General features: G+C 36.5%; 1 protein-coding gene across 3 annotated transcripts in view; it reads right to left on the bottom strand.

Annotated features, from left to right (window-relative positions):
- The window catches only part of LOC110292385 (cytochrome P450 2J4-like), a 37,834-nt gene extending 21,270 nt beyond the window's left edge, over positions 1–16,564 (bottom strand). For 2 of the 3 annotated variants that reach the window (XM_085838425.1, XM_085838424.1), the window contains exons 1-4: positions 16,337–16,552; positions 7,751–7,913; positions 6,732–6,881; positions 5,510–5,667 (exon numbers count right to left, since the gene is read on the bottom strand). In XM_085838425.1, the coding sequence (XP_085694551.1) occupies positions 5,510–5,667; positions 6,732–6,881; positions 7,751–7,913; positions 16,337–16,552 (687 nt within the window). Of the gene's footprint in view, positions 1–5,506; positions 5,668–6,731; positions 6,882–7,750; positions 7,914–16,336 lie in introns of all 3 variants that reach the window. The other variant, XM_021159670.2, reaches the window with a different exon arrangement.
- Positions 16,565–16,833: the final 269 nt, after the last annotated feature.

The following is a 16,833-nucleotide window of genomic DNA, read 5'->3' as shown; positions in this document are numbered from 1 at the left end:
ATCCATAAAATACAGCATATCCATAATATATTTCCTAGATCCAAAGAAACTAAACAAGAAGGAAGGCCCAATCAAGGATGCTTGAATCTCTCTTAAAGGGGAGAATAAAATAGTCACATGAGGCAGATGAAGGTAGGGAACTCTGTGGTAGAGGGGATTGGGAGGGGAATATATGGGTTCAGGATCAGGTGTGGGGAGGGAGAGACAGGAGAGATGGGAAGAAGTCCATGAGAATTAATGGAAATCTGCAACTGATAGGAGTGGTGAAGTAGGTGGCATCTCCAGGATGAGACATAGACCTGGGATAAGGGAGGCACACAAGCATCTTTAAGAGGTCTTAAAAAGAAAAAAAAAAAGCATTCTATGTAACTATTGTGTACCCAATGTAAGGTAAGATTCAACCATCTAAAAGTGATACCACCATATACTCCAGAAGAGTTGTCCAAATGAACATAAACTGTAACACGGATACACAGTAAATAGGAAAATATAAACTGGGAGAATGTCAACATATATTATTAATTCCTAAACAAATGAAGCCCAAAATACTAAAACATGTTGAGGGTTACACAAGAAGTTGAAGTGTTTTCTATTAGAAATAATTATTGGACTGAAAGTGCATTCAAATAGGCAAATGGATTAAATACAAGATCTGGACAGGAAAGCCATTAAGGAAAAGGGAAAAAGCAGCAACATCAAATAGAAAATCAGTAACGTGGTTGAAAAAGTCAGTAACATGGAAGACATATGTAGCAAAGAAACTGAGGTTCGGGAGAAAACAAACAAACAAACAAACTAACTAACTAACACAAATGAAATGTTAAGATACATACAGCTTGACAAGTATAATAAAAACACAGAAAGGAAAACATCACAAGTAGATTAAACAGTAACTTATATGGAATAGAAGACACTGTTGAGGAAACTTTGTATTCAACTGTCAAAAATAGAAAATAATGAGCATAACCACAATGTCTAAGAATTCTAAGATATACTCTTGAAACTAATTCTATGTATATAGAATGTTATAGATAGAATAATTATTATTTAACATTGATGTTAAGGAACCAAGGAGATAACTCAGAAGTTAAGAGAATTGTCTGCTGTTTCAAAGGAACTGGGTTTGATCCCCAGCATCAATATTGTGACTCACAACCACCCGTAACTTCAGGGCTCCTCTTTGGACTCTTGGGTCCCTACAGACATAGAAGGTACAAACATACATATAGGCATACCTCTCATACTCATAAAATACAATGAATAATTCTTAACTTATTAACTGATGGAAAAATAAGAATATTTCAAGAAAATCAGAAACTAAGTCAATTCAGCTCCATTGAGCCAGCAATGAAGTGTTTAAAGCAACATTATACTCACAAGAGGAACAAAAGCAATATCAGACACAAGAACACAGGAAAGACTGAATTACATAACAAATGGCTGAACTAATGAGAGATATGAAGGAACCCACTGTGATTAACAAGCAAACCTTTACGAGCAACAAAGAATTTATCAAAGAATAAACCATAGCTCAACAACCCAGAAATACAATTCTAAAAATTATGGCAGTCAGTGGAAACTGTTAAACAATAATTTTAAATGTTAATAACTCAAGCACACCAAACCAAAATATAGATGGGATGAAGCAACCTAGGATAACATTATATTGTGTCAAAGAAAGACATGTTACTGGCAAGGATTTCCACAGACTGAGAGATACGAGAGAGAAAATGCACAATCCACAAAGGAAAAAAATAATTAAAAACACATATTTCTGGTATCAAAGAAAGTAATTATTAAATCTAAACTATTTGTAAGTGACTTTTAAAAAGGCCTTGAAAAATAAATAACATGCAATAAATAACATTGATTTTTAACACCCCAAACCTAGGATACCTGAGATACCTAACCTCAGAGAAAGTAACCTCACATTCAATAAATCAGGATAACTGTAACTAAATATGATGCAAATCAAACTCACAGATACCAGTTTCACAGAATGAATAATAATGAAGATAAAATTCATGAGAAGCCCTGAAGTAATAAATAATAGTAATTTTAGTTAGCTGCTCTCTTCTCTTGATATTTCTTCCACAGGAAAAATCAAAAGAAAAAAGAGTGATATTACATTTTATGTCTATGGTCTTTATCTTCTGCTCCTCTGTCCTCTAGATGGCATGAACTACAACAGAAACACAGAGATAGTACCTTTTCTAAAACAGAATGCATTCTATACCACAAATTATGTCTCAGCTGATACAAAATAAACAGTTAATTATGAACTGAACAAGGGCCATAGCAATAGACATGTCACAGAGACGTCAACCCTATACAAGGCACTACAGTCTATTAAGGAATTCTGAGAATTAGAGAAACAGTTTTCTTTAGGAAAGAGCTTACCAATTGGCTATATAACACCAAATGATCATCTTTTAAACATACATGAAAGCAATATTATACAGACTGAGCAGGTTGTACTATGTATTTAGAAACATTTATGTTTGTACATAAACACCTGAAAAAATAATAAATAATTGGGGCTGTGAATTTGAAAGAGAGCTAGGTGGTTATCTGATATAATTATTTGTAAACTTAAAAACATCATGATTTTTATAAATCACATATAAAAATATAAATGATTAGATGTGTTTTCTTGAACATTGGCAGAAGAATATGTATGGATTTTTAACACCCTAAACCTAGGACACCTCAAATACCTAACCTCAGAGAAAGTAACATCACATTTAGAAACTACACAGCATACCATATAAAGAGGAATCTTAAGATAAGTTAGTGAGCTAGAAAATACTCCCAGAATGTTTCTCTGAGGGAGAAACAGAGAGGCATTGAAGGAGCCTGTCAAAAGCTGAATATGACATCCCAGGTTATACCAGGGCATTTACAGAACTGTAGTATTGTGTTGGCCACTGAGATTGTTTGCTATTAGCATTGAGACCCATGTTGTGAGTGGTAAGCAATTTACAGAGTCAGCACTACTGACAGAAAAAAAACCTAACCTATTTGGGACTGGCAAAATTGTCAAGTGAGAAACTGTGAACTCTTTTAACTCTTAAGTGTACATACATATAGACAGACAGATATACATCTGGTGAATGGGTCAGAGCCCCAATAGCCACACTTCATTTCTTATTTCTGGCAATTTATACCTTCTTAGACAAAATTTCCTTTTTAAAATTATCTTGTACATAAAATTCTATGCAAAAGTAGAGTTACAGATGAATGCCAAAGGTAAGGTCCATGCAGCCTTTCATTCTTTAAGCTCATTATAAGTTCAAATCAACAGTTTCAGGTGGCCTTGCTTTATCATAGAACAGACCTGTGGCCTCATCTTTGGACCTGACTTAGAATTAATGTTTTTCCTTGATCACAAATGAATCTCAAGTCTATTTTGTCTTAGTGTAATTTATAAAAGCTCATTGTATTGCTTATTATGCATTCTTTATTTCCTATTCTATAATGAGGGATAATATTCTTGATTTTAAAGTTATTAGATCTTTCTGACAAAATAACTAAAACCATCTCCTTAAATTTTCTTTGTAAAATTATTTGAATCAAATTAGGAATTCTATAAAGTCATTAACTCATCTAAACAGCATTAATTCATAAAAGTTCATCTTCATGATGACTTGCCAGAAATTTGTCCAATAGGATGGGTTGATGCCCCAGAATCATTAGATTATTTTCTTAGCAATGAATGCATACAAGTAACTAGAATCAATGCTGGCATGAAGTCTCTGAGGCTATGCCACATTTCACCCATCACAGCCAAGAAAAATGGTGGGCCATCTTCTCTAAGTTCACTTGCTTGCTTTAAACTTTCATAGATGGCTTCTGTCAGGAGCCAATTCTAGTCAAGAATAATATTAATTTTCTTAACTTTTTATTTATTCTTTGTGAAGTTTCCATCATGTACCCCAATCCCACTCATCTCCCATCCTTTGTATCCATTGTCTGCACTTACAAAAGAAAATAAAGTGAGATAGAATAAAAAAAATCTTGTCATGGTAGTTCTAGTGTGTCACAGTGTGTTCCTTTGTCCAGACTTCTTTATTGAAATGTTCAAAGGAATGAGACTTCGGTAAGATTTGAAGCTTCAGGATTCTGCTGCTATCTATATTAAAGCCTCAAGGGTATCTATGGAGAAAATGCCACATTGGATCTGCAGAACTGGCCCCTGTATGTGCTCTTGCAGAACATGAAAAAATAAAAGGAAAAAGAAAAGAGGAAATATCATCCTGAGTGAGCTAACCCAGACTCAGAAAGACATACATGAAATGTTCTCACTTGCCAGGCAGTGGTGGAACACGCCTTAATTCCAGCACTCGGGAGGCTGATTTCTGAGTTTGAAGCTAGCCTGGTCTACAGAGTGAGTTCCAGGACAGCCAGGGCTGTACAGAGAAACCCTGTCTCGAAAAACAAAAAACAAAACAAAACAAAACCCCCAAAACAATACAAAAAGAACAAAATATGTGTGTGTGTTAAAAAAAAGAAATGTTCTCACTTGTAAGTAGATATTAACCATAAAATATAGGATAGCCATGTGTAACCACAGACCCAAAGAAACTAAGTAACTGGTATTGCACAAGGGAGATCTACACATTGGGAGAAAGCCAACCCATGACACTAGTAATAATATACTGCTATGTTTGCAGAAAAGAAATTAGCATAACTGTCCTCTGAGAAACTTCATCTAGAAGCTGATGAGAACAAATGTAGTGACCCACAGCCATATATTAAGCAGAACTAATGGAGTTTTGTGAAAGAGTGGGGTCCGGGATTGAGGGAACAGGACACGTCAATGACATCACAAGAAGACCCACAGAGTCAACTCACTTGGGCTTATTTGGACTCACATAGACTGAAACACCAACCAAAGAATATTCAGGGTTGGACCTAGACCCCCTATATATTTGTAGTATATATGCAGCATGGCCTTTTTGTGAATAACCTAATAATTGGAATATGGGCTATCTCTGACTATGTTGCCTTCTTTTGGATTGCCTTCCCTTGACTGAACTTTTTTGCTGGGTCTCAATAGGAGATAACATGCTTACTTCTAGTACAACTTGATATGCTGGCAAGGGTTGGTCTACATAGGGGACTTCCTCTTCTCCTCAGAGAAGTGCAGAATGTTATGGGAGGATTGTCTTGTGAAGGTGGAACTAGGAAGAGAGAGTGGGCTGCAGTGTGGATGTAAAATAAATAAATAAGTAAATAAATAAATAAATAAATAAATGAAAAATAGAAAGCAATATGCCCATCTATATCTATACATCATTATAAATGTTGAAATAGTTCGTATAAATGCTAGAAATGTTTTGTATAGGCTAAAGTCATATATTATGAACAGGTGTATCAAATTATACTTTTAAGATATAATAATTACTTCAAAAAGTCCCCCAAACAAAAAAAGATAGCCCTATCTGATTTGATTTCATCTCAATGTAATATTCTTTCAAGAAATATGCAAAGGCAGGCAACTTACCACTGATATCATTGATGCCTCAGAAGATAGGGCTTCATCTGTTATCTTCATTAGCTCCTGAAACTTATTGTCATCATACTCAAAACGCTGCCCAAAATTGATGGAGCAAATGATATTGGAAACTGCACTGTTGATCTTGAAGTGAGGGTCAAAAGGCTGTCCTGGAGGTGGAGAGAGCAGAATATTGATTTCTCTCTCTCTCTCTCTCTCTCTCTCTCTCTCTCTCTCTCTCTCTCTCTCTCTCTCTCTCTCTCACTCTCACTCTTTCTTTCCTTCCTTCCTTCCCTCCTCCTTTTTTCCTTTCTCCTTCCTTCCCTCCTCCTTTTTTCCTTTCTTCCTTCCTTTCTTTCTTTCTTTCTTTCTTTCTTTCTTTCTTTCTTTCTTTCTTTCTTTCTTTCTTTCTTTCTTTCTTTCCTTCCCTCCTCCTTTTCCCTCTTTCTCTCTCTCTTTCTTTCTCTTTCTTTCTTTCTTTCTTTCTTTCTTTCTTTCTTTCTTTCTTTCTCTTTCTTTCTTCCTTCCTTCCTTCTTCCTTTTTCTTTCTTTCTTTCTTTCTTTCTTTCTTTCTTTCTTTCTTTCTTTCTTTCTTTCTTTCTTCCTTTCTTTCTCTCTCTCTTCCTTCCTTCCTTCTTTCCTTCCTTCCTTCTTTCCTTCCTTCCTTCTTTCCTTCCTTCCTTCCTCCTTTCTTCCTTTTTCTTTCTTTCTTCCTCTTTCTCTCTCTCTCTCTCTTTCTTTCTTTCTTTCTTTCTTTCTTTCTTTCTTTCTTTCTTTCTTTCTTTCTTTCTTTCTTTCTCTCCTCCTCTTTCTTTCTTTCTTTCTTTCTTTCTTTCTTTCTTTCTTTCTTTCTTTCTTTCTTTCTTTCCTTCTTTCTTTTTTCTTTTGATTTTATGAAGTTTTTACTCCTTGTGTCATAAAATATGCACAGTAGAGTGTAATGTAGATATCTCTGGCCACAGCCCCCTACTTGGAACCTGGCATGATTAGGGGACATTTGCAATATGTAGGAAGTTATATAGATAATCAAGGTTTAAGTTCAGCAATTTGTTTAATGGCCCATTTGTGTGCTTATCTACAGTGCACCTGGGGGAAGATCATGGTTATGTGTTTGTTCACTATTCCATCCTCAGTGCCCAACACCTTGAAGGTCAAGGACAACATTTATACAATAATTAGATGCTCAATAAATGAAATAGCCATAACCTCCAACACCACCCTGTGAAATGTCCACCTTTCTCCTCTTCCATGGCTTTCACAAGATGGTAAGCCTCTTCCTGTATGCGTTGTTCTAAGCTCTTCTTCCCTAATCCAAAACTCTTGAGTATCATCAGTGCAAACCTTCTTTGCTCCTTCCATTTCTGACCATTAGAAAAAATAATTCCTGGGGAAAAAGAGAGACAGCACCATGACTCTAAGAAGCAGCAAGAAATGCAGTAGAGGAGAGAATCTATAAAATGCAGACTTTTAAAAAAAATAACAAAATGTCTCTTCTCATGAGGTTAAGGAGGATGATAATCCCCTATCTTTCTCTCTTTTTCACACACACACACACACACACACACACACACACACACACGCTTGTGCGTGCAACAGTATAGGAACCTACTGGTATGGTCAACACTGATCATATTTCAGGGCACACAGAATGCCATGCTCATGACCATTTCTTTCCTTTCAGAAGAATGTTCAACTATTTAAATATAGATCCTGGTTTCCACCTCATGTTTTCTTTCACTCCCTTTGTATCTTATTTGTTGAAATACTCCTTTTTGGTCTTGATCCTTCAGTTATAGACTTTCTTCCCACTACTTCTGAAGATATTTCCCATAATTTCATTGTTTTATTTTTCTCTATCAAATCATGAAATGTGGGAGTTCTCTAAGACTAAGCCCAAAACTTCCCTTCTATACTATATTTTGTTTCAGGACGTCTAATGAATGCTTAAAATTTAAATAACCTCTTCTGATAGTAACCAGAGTTACTATCAGAATGTTGTAAAATTACAGACATAGAGGTATTTTTAACATATTAAAACCATACCTTATATTGTACCAGAAACATAATATTATCTATACATTTTCCTCTTTTGAAAAATTTATAAATGTGCAATGCATCTTGATCCTATCCTTTTCTCACTCTCTCCCTCCAGCTTTCCATAGTTCCTTCCCACATGAGTCCCATCTTCCACCCAAATTCATGTCTTATTTTTAATAACCCACTTAATTCAAGATTGCTCCCAATTAAACTTACCATTATCTTTAAACACACGTTTCCTGCTAGGTAGAATGGGGCGTTTCAAAAGGTTTTGTTCCATGTCAGTGAAAGCTTCTTTGATTAAGGGCAGTCCAGTTATAACCACTGAAGAGATGTTACCAAAATCAATGCTAATTAGGTTTCCATATTTCTTCACAAACTGAAAAATATTCAATAGTCACAGTTGAGTGTGGTCGTGTCATGGAATCAAGGGGAGGCAGACATGTGTGTTCAGTGGGATTTGTGGTTAGGGATCTGTATGTTAATGTGAATAGAGCAATGCCTCTTGGTCCATGGGTATATTTCTAAAATTGATTTTGCCTCCTCATGATTTAATTCAATATTAAAAAATTGAATATATTCTCTAGAATATGTCAATGATATAGGTGAGTATGACTTGAGTAGTATTCTATCTTGCCCTCCTAAAAAAGGAACAAGGATGTTAAGTGGCAAGAAATTGTTCAGGTTTCTACTTGAAACATTCTGAAGTCTAGCAAAGGCAGTCACATGTGATCTATCAATGGCTGAGAAATGTCTGCACATGTTTTGTACACCTTTCATGGACTTCTTACAAAATCAGATGCCTGTTTATGTAAACTATAATGCTGACCATTCAGCAATTGCCACCCATGAGATGCACATATGTAAATAATGAGACTAACACTAAGGGGATTGTCCAAATATTTGCGAGGAAACTGTACATTTTTGTAAAGGAGTATTCCAGTTATTTCTGCCTCACTTCCACACAATCAAATTTCTAATCAGTTTTTAATTTGAAATTTCTTCTTAAACATTTATTCATTCATTCACAATGATGAATTGACTGAGAATCAATGTTTCCCTAGACTAAATCACGAGGGCATAAATGTTTTGAAGAAAGCAAGTTCTTTAAACTGGTGTCTAGTGAAAGCAGAGAAATAGGTTAGACAGTCCTCAGAGAGTTTAAACTGTCTCTGTACAAGTCTGATGTAGCAAGTATGGAAAGCTTTAGTAAAATATACGATATAAGCATAGGAAAGGGAATATTCTCTGTTTTACCAATAATTCAGTGGTTCTCAACCTTCCTAATAAAGTGTATTTTGATGCACTTCATCATATTGTGGGGACCCTCAAACTCAAAATTATTTTGTAGTTACATTATTGCTATAATTTTGCTACTGCTCGAAATTCTATTTTAAATATCTGGTATGAAAGATATTTGATATGTGACACAAAAGAGGTCATGACCCACAGGTTGAGAACCACTGTGTTAGTAGATATGAAAATAAGGTGTGCAGGGTGGGAATGGAGTCATCTATGGAGATCTGGAATGATGTAAGTGCATAGACTCTAATGTTCAATAACTGGGGCCTCTTGGGGTACTTACTATCTTTCAAGTCTCAGGCCTCAAGTTATGAAAGTGTTAAAAAAATCACTTTGCACAGGATCCTGTAGGGAAGAATGAGAGCAGCATAGGTGAAGCACTTTGTTTGGTCCCAGCTAACCACTGCGTCTCTGAAAAATGAATGAGCTGTGTTTTCAAAGGCTCAGTGATGCAAAAAATGGTGACTCAGGACAAAATCCTACAGAACCAGCAAGAGAGCCACACTTCCTTAGTGGATGCTCAATATGCTTTGCAATTCATTTTCTTCTTCATAATCATTCTACTGTAGTTACAATAAATATCATCATATGAGAAGACATATAAGTTGTAGGTGAAGTAATTTAGCCAACCTCAGCTTTTTCTTGTAGGGGAGAAGTTTCCAGGCATTATGTTAGATTTTCAGACAAACACATGAATGTTAGTAGTCCCTAGGACCTTGGAGTTTAGTGAAAGATAGTGTGTGAGGAACAGTCATGATGATGAGGAAGTATTTGAGAGAGAATTAGAGTGTTTGTAAAATTTACAATGTACAAAACATGGATTGGTTTGCATGAATTTTTTGAGCCTTACCAAAGTTTTTTCTCCCTGTGTATTAAAGAGTCAGAACAATTCAGACACTACATTTACCTTTTGTCTACCTGCAACAGTGGTGTCTTGTTTAACTGCAACAGTAGTATCAAACAGAAGAGTTCAATTCCTTCAGGTGTCTTTGGGTTTCTTTTCCATGGCAATCTTCACAAGTTGATACTCTAACACTGGGAGACTTGAACTCATGTGACCAGTGTCAAAACATATATAACGATGTTGTATCATCTTAGAATCTTGCACTCACTTTAAAGACAGAGCATAGACTCTGTCTTCCTTTTGTTCTTTACCTATAGCCCTTAGTTACTTCAGCTAGTATGCACTGTCTTAGTCATAATGGCATAGACAATAAGTGGATGTCATTTGTTGTAAGAGGTATTAGTAATGGGTACATAAAAACCTAGTAATGATCTAGTATTATTTTGTGAATGCTAAGTGAAGAAGTTCAGAAATCAACTGAAATTTTGTTTAAGCTAATTGACCCTCACTGGCAATTTGCATCATCCAAATTTTGTGCTTGAGCTTTGGAAGGATCCAGAGGCTAAGTACTGAGTTGAATGACTTTTTCCACTTTTATCAGCTCTTTGATTGTGTATGTTTCCAATTCAGCAGAATTACAACAGTAAGTTTTATATTGTTATCAACCAAGTAATGACTCTCAAATCTGTCAGTTCTGTTTGCAGTTCTATCATATAGAACAAAAGCCCCAGATGACATTTCAAAATATGCTGTAAGACAGGACCAAGTTTTCACTATGCACCATTAAATCAAATAAAAATAATTTCAAAAGAGGATAAAAAGAACATAGGGCAGGCTAGCAGAGATTGCTGAATAATAAGACCGCTCTTCCATATGATATGTATTCTATTTCCAGCACTCACATGCCTGCTCAAACTGTCTGTAACTCCCATTTCAGGGTATCTTACATCCTCTTCCAGACTCTGTCTGCACCAGGCATGCATGTAATGCACAGACAAGCATTAAGGCAAAATATTCATATCCATAATATTTTTTAAAGTATGTACAGAAGACTAAAATAGGCATGAAGTGGAGCTAGTGATAAAAATTAATAATAATGAATTAAAATAAGAGATACAATGTTTATCAAAAGAAATGCAGCCAGGAAGCTAATAATAAAAATGAAATCTCCACATGTACTCTACAGAAATGAAGTTTAGCAGATGGAATGTGTGGAAGAAAGAGAATTATATTCCAAAGAATTAGTGAGGTAAGACACTGAGCAATGAAGACTAGCAATGCAATTTGAGAAATTTGAGAGAGGCTTCCAGGACTTAATGTGGTGACCTTATCAGAAGTGCCCAACAGTGGCGATATGGAACCTGATGAAGCTATTTCCAATAGTCACAAATGAATCCCAGTGGAGGGATAGGAATATCAACCCACCTATGAAAATTTGACCCCAAATTTCTCCTGTCTAAAAAAAAAAATCTGGGACAAGATGGAACAGAGGCTGAAGGAATGGCTGACCAATGACCAGCCTAACCTGGGATCCAAATCATGGGCAGCCACCAGTGCATGAATCTATTACCTATGGTACCTTGTGATTGCTAATTGGAGCCTAGAATGACTGTCCTCTGATATGTTTTACCCATCAGCTGACTAAGGTCAAATATTCAGAGAAAAGCACTGGATGGCAGTTATGGAACCCCTATGGAAGAGTTAGGAGACAGATCAAAGGAAGTGAAGGGGACAATAACCACATAGGAAGATCAAGAGTTTCAAGTAATCTGGACCCTTGGAAGTTCAGAGACTGAGCTGCCATCCAAAGAGTATAATTGGCTGGTCCAAAGCCCTGGTATATCTATAGCAGATGGCTGCCTTCTCTGTTCTCAGTCTTAGAGACTGGGCCTTATCCTATAGAGACGTGATGTTGCAGGGTAGTGGGTGCTACACTCTCAGATGTGAAAGGGTGGGAAGAACTCTGCAAGGGGGTACTAGAGGGGCAACATTTTGAATGTAAATTTAGGAAATAATTCATTAATAAAAAATAAATAAAATAAAAAAAATAAAATTTGGTTCTGGAAACTGAAATCAGATCTTTCTGTCTATATGGTAAGGATCACCCAGCTAAAAGTCAGTGCCACTTTCTAAGAAGTCTGGTAAGAGTAACTTCAAGAACTTCAAAATCCAATGAACATCAAAATCCAGATCTTCTTATCACAGTATCTACCAGCTTTTTGATGAAGGAAAGTCTGTAATCTCATGAGAGATGTAGGAGCAGGTCAAGTTCCTGGATGAAGTAACTTCTCATGAAATGTGAGGGAGAAAGAAGACTTCTGAGCATCCTTACTCTAAGGCATTTCACTACTATCATTTACTAAGGAAGAGAAGTTATAAGAAAAAAAATAAATGATCATGGAATATGTTCTGGGCATCATGGTATTGCCCTGAAATTTGTTGATTAATTTTATACTTATTCTATAAAATGCTCCAGTTTTTAAAAACAGTATGTGCAGAGTTTTTGTACAAATTTAGAGTGCAGACATGGGGCTAACCCAGAACTTTAGGATTGGAACTGAGGCATGTATCACATGAGAGAATTCATGACTGGTACTACAACATGGTCAGAAAATAATGACTGGGAGATCATAAGCCCTAGGAGTGAAGATAGTGTTGTGATGCCATGCTGTCATTTTGACTCCTAAACAGTTGTGTTTAATACCCATAAATTTATATTAGTCTAACAATTGTTCAGACAAACTGCATTTTACATCGGATTGTAGTTAATACAGAAATTCATACTCAGACAAATTTCACAAATAGATAGCTGAGATATTTCAGCTTTGAAAGAACCATCTGTATTGATATTCCCCCACTTAAGATGAGAAAACACTATGTAAGATTAGGTGAAGTAAAAGGCCTAATTAATAAGGAGGCGATCTCTGAAATACTTACTTCTCTCAAGATTTGGCTGCTGTAACCATCAATTTATAGCACCTGTAGTTACTATATGAAACCTTCTAAGGAGAAATAATTCATTCTAACATGAGGCTAGAGAAACAGCCCAGCCAATAAAAGTGTCTGTTTACACTGCTAAATGTCACCAGATAATTTCCCCAAATTCTAGTATGATTCTGGGACCCTTACCTTGGCTAATTATCTTAAAGAAATTGAAAGAGGAATAACCAATCTCCTTCAATAATATGGAGGTTTATAGGTTGCCCATATCCCAGTATATGCTCTGAAATTCATGCACATATGGGCAACATTAAGTGGACTTGATAAGTTACTAATATTAACAATAAAGAGCAGCCATGAAGAGGGTAAAATAAAAAGTTGAACGATGTAATGGTGGGTGGATATGACAAGATAGATTGAATAAACTTAGGAATTTTTCAAAGTGCAAATAAAAACACTATACCAGAAGTCTTGGTTCTTTTCCAAACACTCCACATAAACCATTACTTCGTGAAGATATGAAGGCAATTACCTTCTGTTCTAACGTGAGGGAACATAGAAATAAAAAGTTACTATATTTTCAAGATCTTATTAAGAAAGTATTTTTTTCCAACCTTCTCTAGATATTATCAGCTAAAAGATTTTTGTGGGTATATGCATGCTGTCTGTGTTGTAGATTACAAGAGTTTTTCTTGTCAGTTCCCTTACTTCCATCAGAATACAAACAAATGTAGTTAGTGGAGGACTAGAGTCATGATGGAAAGCAACTAGACTTCTCAAATAAGCTTGAGGTACAAAGCAGGCTTTGCATTTTGTGTATCCTGCCTCCAGTTTATAACTACAACTCTGAGAGGGAAAAATGTTAATTTTGTTAACACTATTATATTTAATATTAACTCCATTTTTTGTAACAGTTAACTAGTAATACATGCAAATATATAATTTATATACCACTTCAGGCTATAAGATTTTGTTCTTAATTAAAACACATTCCAGGGATGAATCATTAGCCCCACTGATAAAAGAACTTCCTGCTCTTGCAATGGACCAGAGTTTGGTTCCTAGCAACGAAGTTGTTTGACTTTAAACTGCTTGTAACTTCAATTCCTGAGATTCAATTGTGCCCCCTATGGCATTTATAGATATATGCTCACAGAAACACACCAACACACACCAACACACACACACACACACACACACACACACACACACACACACACACACACACACACCACCTCACAGATAGAGAATTAGAAAAAAATTAAGAAATCATATTGTAATAATAATTCAGTAAGCTGTATTAGGCACTGTGAGACACTGTGTGATGGAGGCAAGGTACAGTTACCACACACTGAACAAGATGCCAACTTCTTCACTGTCACTGTGTTTTAATTATTCCCAGCTCCTTCATGTAGGATGACTTATACTTTTGCTCCACTAGATAGTTGTTAAACATTCCTTTTAAGGGCAGGCCAATTTAGGCCATCATTGTCCCAGAGACTATTTTTAGAGTCTCCCACACAGTGGGATCTGATATGATGGCACACTTATTGAACACATTCTCCATATTGTCATCTTACATTGTGCCAGTCTTGGTAGGTACTTAATAAATATTTATTCACTAAATAAGTACATAGGTAAACATCCTCTAGTTATGCAATGAACTTGTAAGAAAGGAGGGCGGGGACTAAGTGCTGAATCATATCACATTGGGTTCAGGACATTTTTTTTTTTTGCCAGTACCCTGATAAACAATATTGGAGAGACAGATCTCTATTTTCTTCAGCAAGTTTGCTCAGTGTTAAGTAGAAATGTTAGTAGACTGAAGCCCACAAGTGTGCCTGTCATGAATCCTGAAGGAAAATGAGCATGCAAAGAAGAGTAAAGGCTACCAGATGTGGGAATTGTTTACTAGTGGCAAGAACCTAGACAATCATAAGAGAACTGTATCATTTATATTTACTTGCTTATATGTGTGGATCACAAAATGTGGACTTATGTAAAGTACAAAATAAATGGATGAAAAATAACTCAACTGGGAAGAAGTTCCCAGTCTCAGTTTTGTCATGAACCATGAATGTGACATTAGGCATTTCACCTAAGCCCTGTGATCACATCTAACTTAGCAAGAAAAATAGATATAGGTCAATATTTTTAAGAAACTAATATTGAAGTAAAATAACTTCTTAATCATGCTAGTTACAGCCCCAAAGGACAGTGGGTAAACACCAATCAGTTTGCAGTCCTTGGGCAAAAGCCATGAATCAGGCAGATCAGCAAGACATTTGTGCCTCCTTGCCTGTCCTATATGTCTTTGGTTGAGCATCATAAAACTATGTGGACTTCTCTAAATGTTTAATGGGTTGCAGTAGTGGGGTTCATAGGTGGAGCCTTGTCACTCACTCTGCTTTGATATCATATCTGGGCTGAGTATCTGAGTATAACCATTAGCTCCACAGCTACATTGTGACAATGAGAGACTGCAAAGAAGCCTAGAGTGGGACTCTGATCTTTCCCCCTCTACTGTATCAAAGGTGCCTCTTCCTCATAGTAAAGATGAAGGAAGACAGCTCTGACTTTTATGTTCCTATAGTGAAGTATGACCCCTATTCTGATGGAGCCATGTTGTTTGCAGCTATCTTCAGTCTCACCACACTTTGCTGAATTTAAGTAGGAGTGGCGCCACACACTGTGAAAACCAAGATTCACACATTTGCATTTTTATACCTAAATTTATTTTTGAATATCCACTAAAAAACTATTTAGATCTCCAATAGGCTACTTTTGGAAGTAAAATTACTCATTTCTAAACAGGAACATGTTCAGCCTATCAAGATGATGCACAATGGGAATAAATAATGGATTAACATGTAGAAATGATCATTTAAAATCATTACACAATCATACTCTGTCTAGGTAAACAGCAGGAAATTACTATAGATAAAAAACAACTTTACATTACAAAGAAAGATGATCTTTGCACCAAAACCACCTAATAACTACCTATTGATCTCAAACAAGTACACAGCACACACACTCTCTCTGTCTCTGTCTCTGTCTCTGTCTCTGTCTCTGTCTCTGTCTCTGTCTCTGTCTCTGTCTCTGTCTCTCTCTCTCTCTCTCTCTCACACACACACACACACACACACAGAAGAAATGAGTCTGGGGTGTCAGCTGGGGACAAACAGGGAAATTCCTAGTGGAGTTGCAGACTTCAGAGTACTTTTGCCTGTAGTTGATAAAGTCAGTATGTGCACATTAAGCAAGGACATATATTAAATAAGTATCAATAACATAAGAGTGATATTATAGAAAATTCTAATCAAGAGAACAGCTTGTGTATGTGCTTCATGCTCTAGTGTTTGATAGACTAAGGAAACGAGCAATGAGCACTTGCTTGCACATTAAAGCAACAGTGCTTATTTATCAAGATGACCTATTAACTCCTCCATCAACCTTGACAGATTTAAAACAATTGAAATCATGCATAGTGTGTTGTCAGAACATGATGGAATAACAAGGGAAATGTTTCATTCAAGGATAATAAAGTCAAATTCTATTATCGAGACATGTCTCTTAATTAAATGAAGGCCCTGATTCAAAACTGGCTAAATTGGCAGGCAGGAAGCATCAGCCTGCAGTCATATCCTACTTCAGATGTTGCTCCAGGTCTAGAACGGGTCATGGTACAACTAGACACCCTCTCCCTTTCTTACCAGCTGGATCCTCAAGTGCAGCTGTGACACATCTAAATCAAACTGGAACAAGTTGCCCACAAATGGCAGGCGCCAGGGCCCTGGAGGATGGTTCTTGGGGCGCCTGTTTTTGAGGTAGTCATCAAGGAGCAGGAAGGTGAGAAGAGTGAGCATCAGAGTCCAGAGATGGATTGCTGACCATATTCTAGCCATTAGGGAGCCCACAGTCGCAAGCATGGTGAGAGTCTGAGCTGGGCCAGTCCCTTGACAGTACTGACAGCCCTCTGCTAAATTCCACCCTGTTCCTTGCTTACTAAGCCTGTCTTTCTGTGTCTTTTCAGAGCATCTCTATTCTGATATGTTGACTTTATCCTTATTGGCCCCACCCCCTCTCTGTGCCCTGCCCCTATCCTCAGCAATGAATAATACAGGAGTCATAAGCAGTGTCCTCTGCTTCTCTTCACCTTTAGCCAAACTACTCTGTGCTCTCCCTTCCTAAGTCTTCATGGCATTCTCTG

This window comes from Mus caroli, unplaced genomic scaffold, assembly GCF_978045245.1.
Source record: "Mus caroli unplaced genomic scaffold, Mus_caroli_1 scaffold_6, whole genome shotgun sequence".
Taxonomy (NCBI): domain Eukaryota; kingdom Metazoa; phylum Chordata; class Mammalia; order Rodentia; family Muridae; genus Mus; species Mus caroli.
This window is presented reverse-complemented; position numbering and strand designations above follow the sequence as displayed.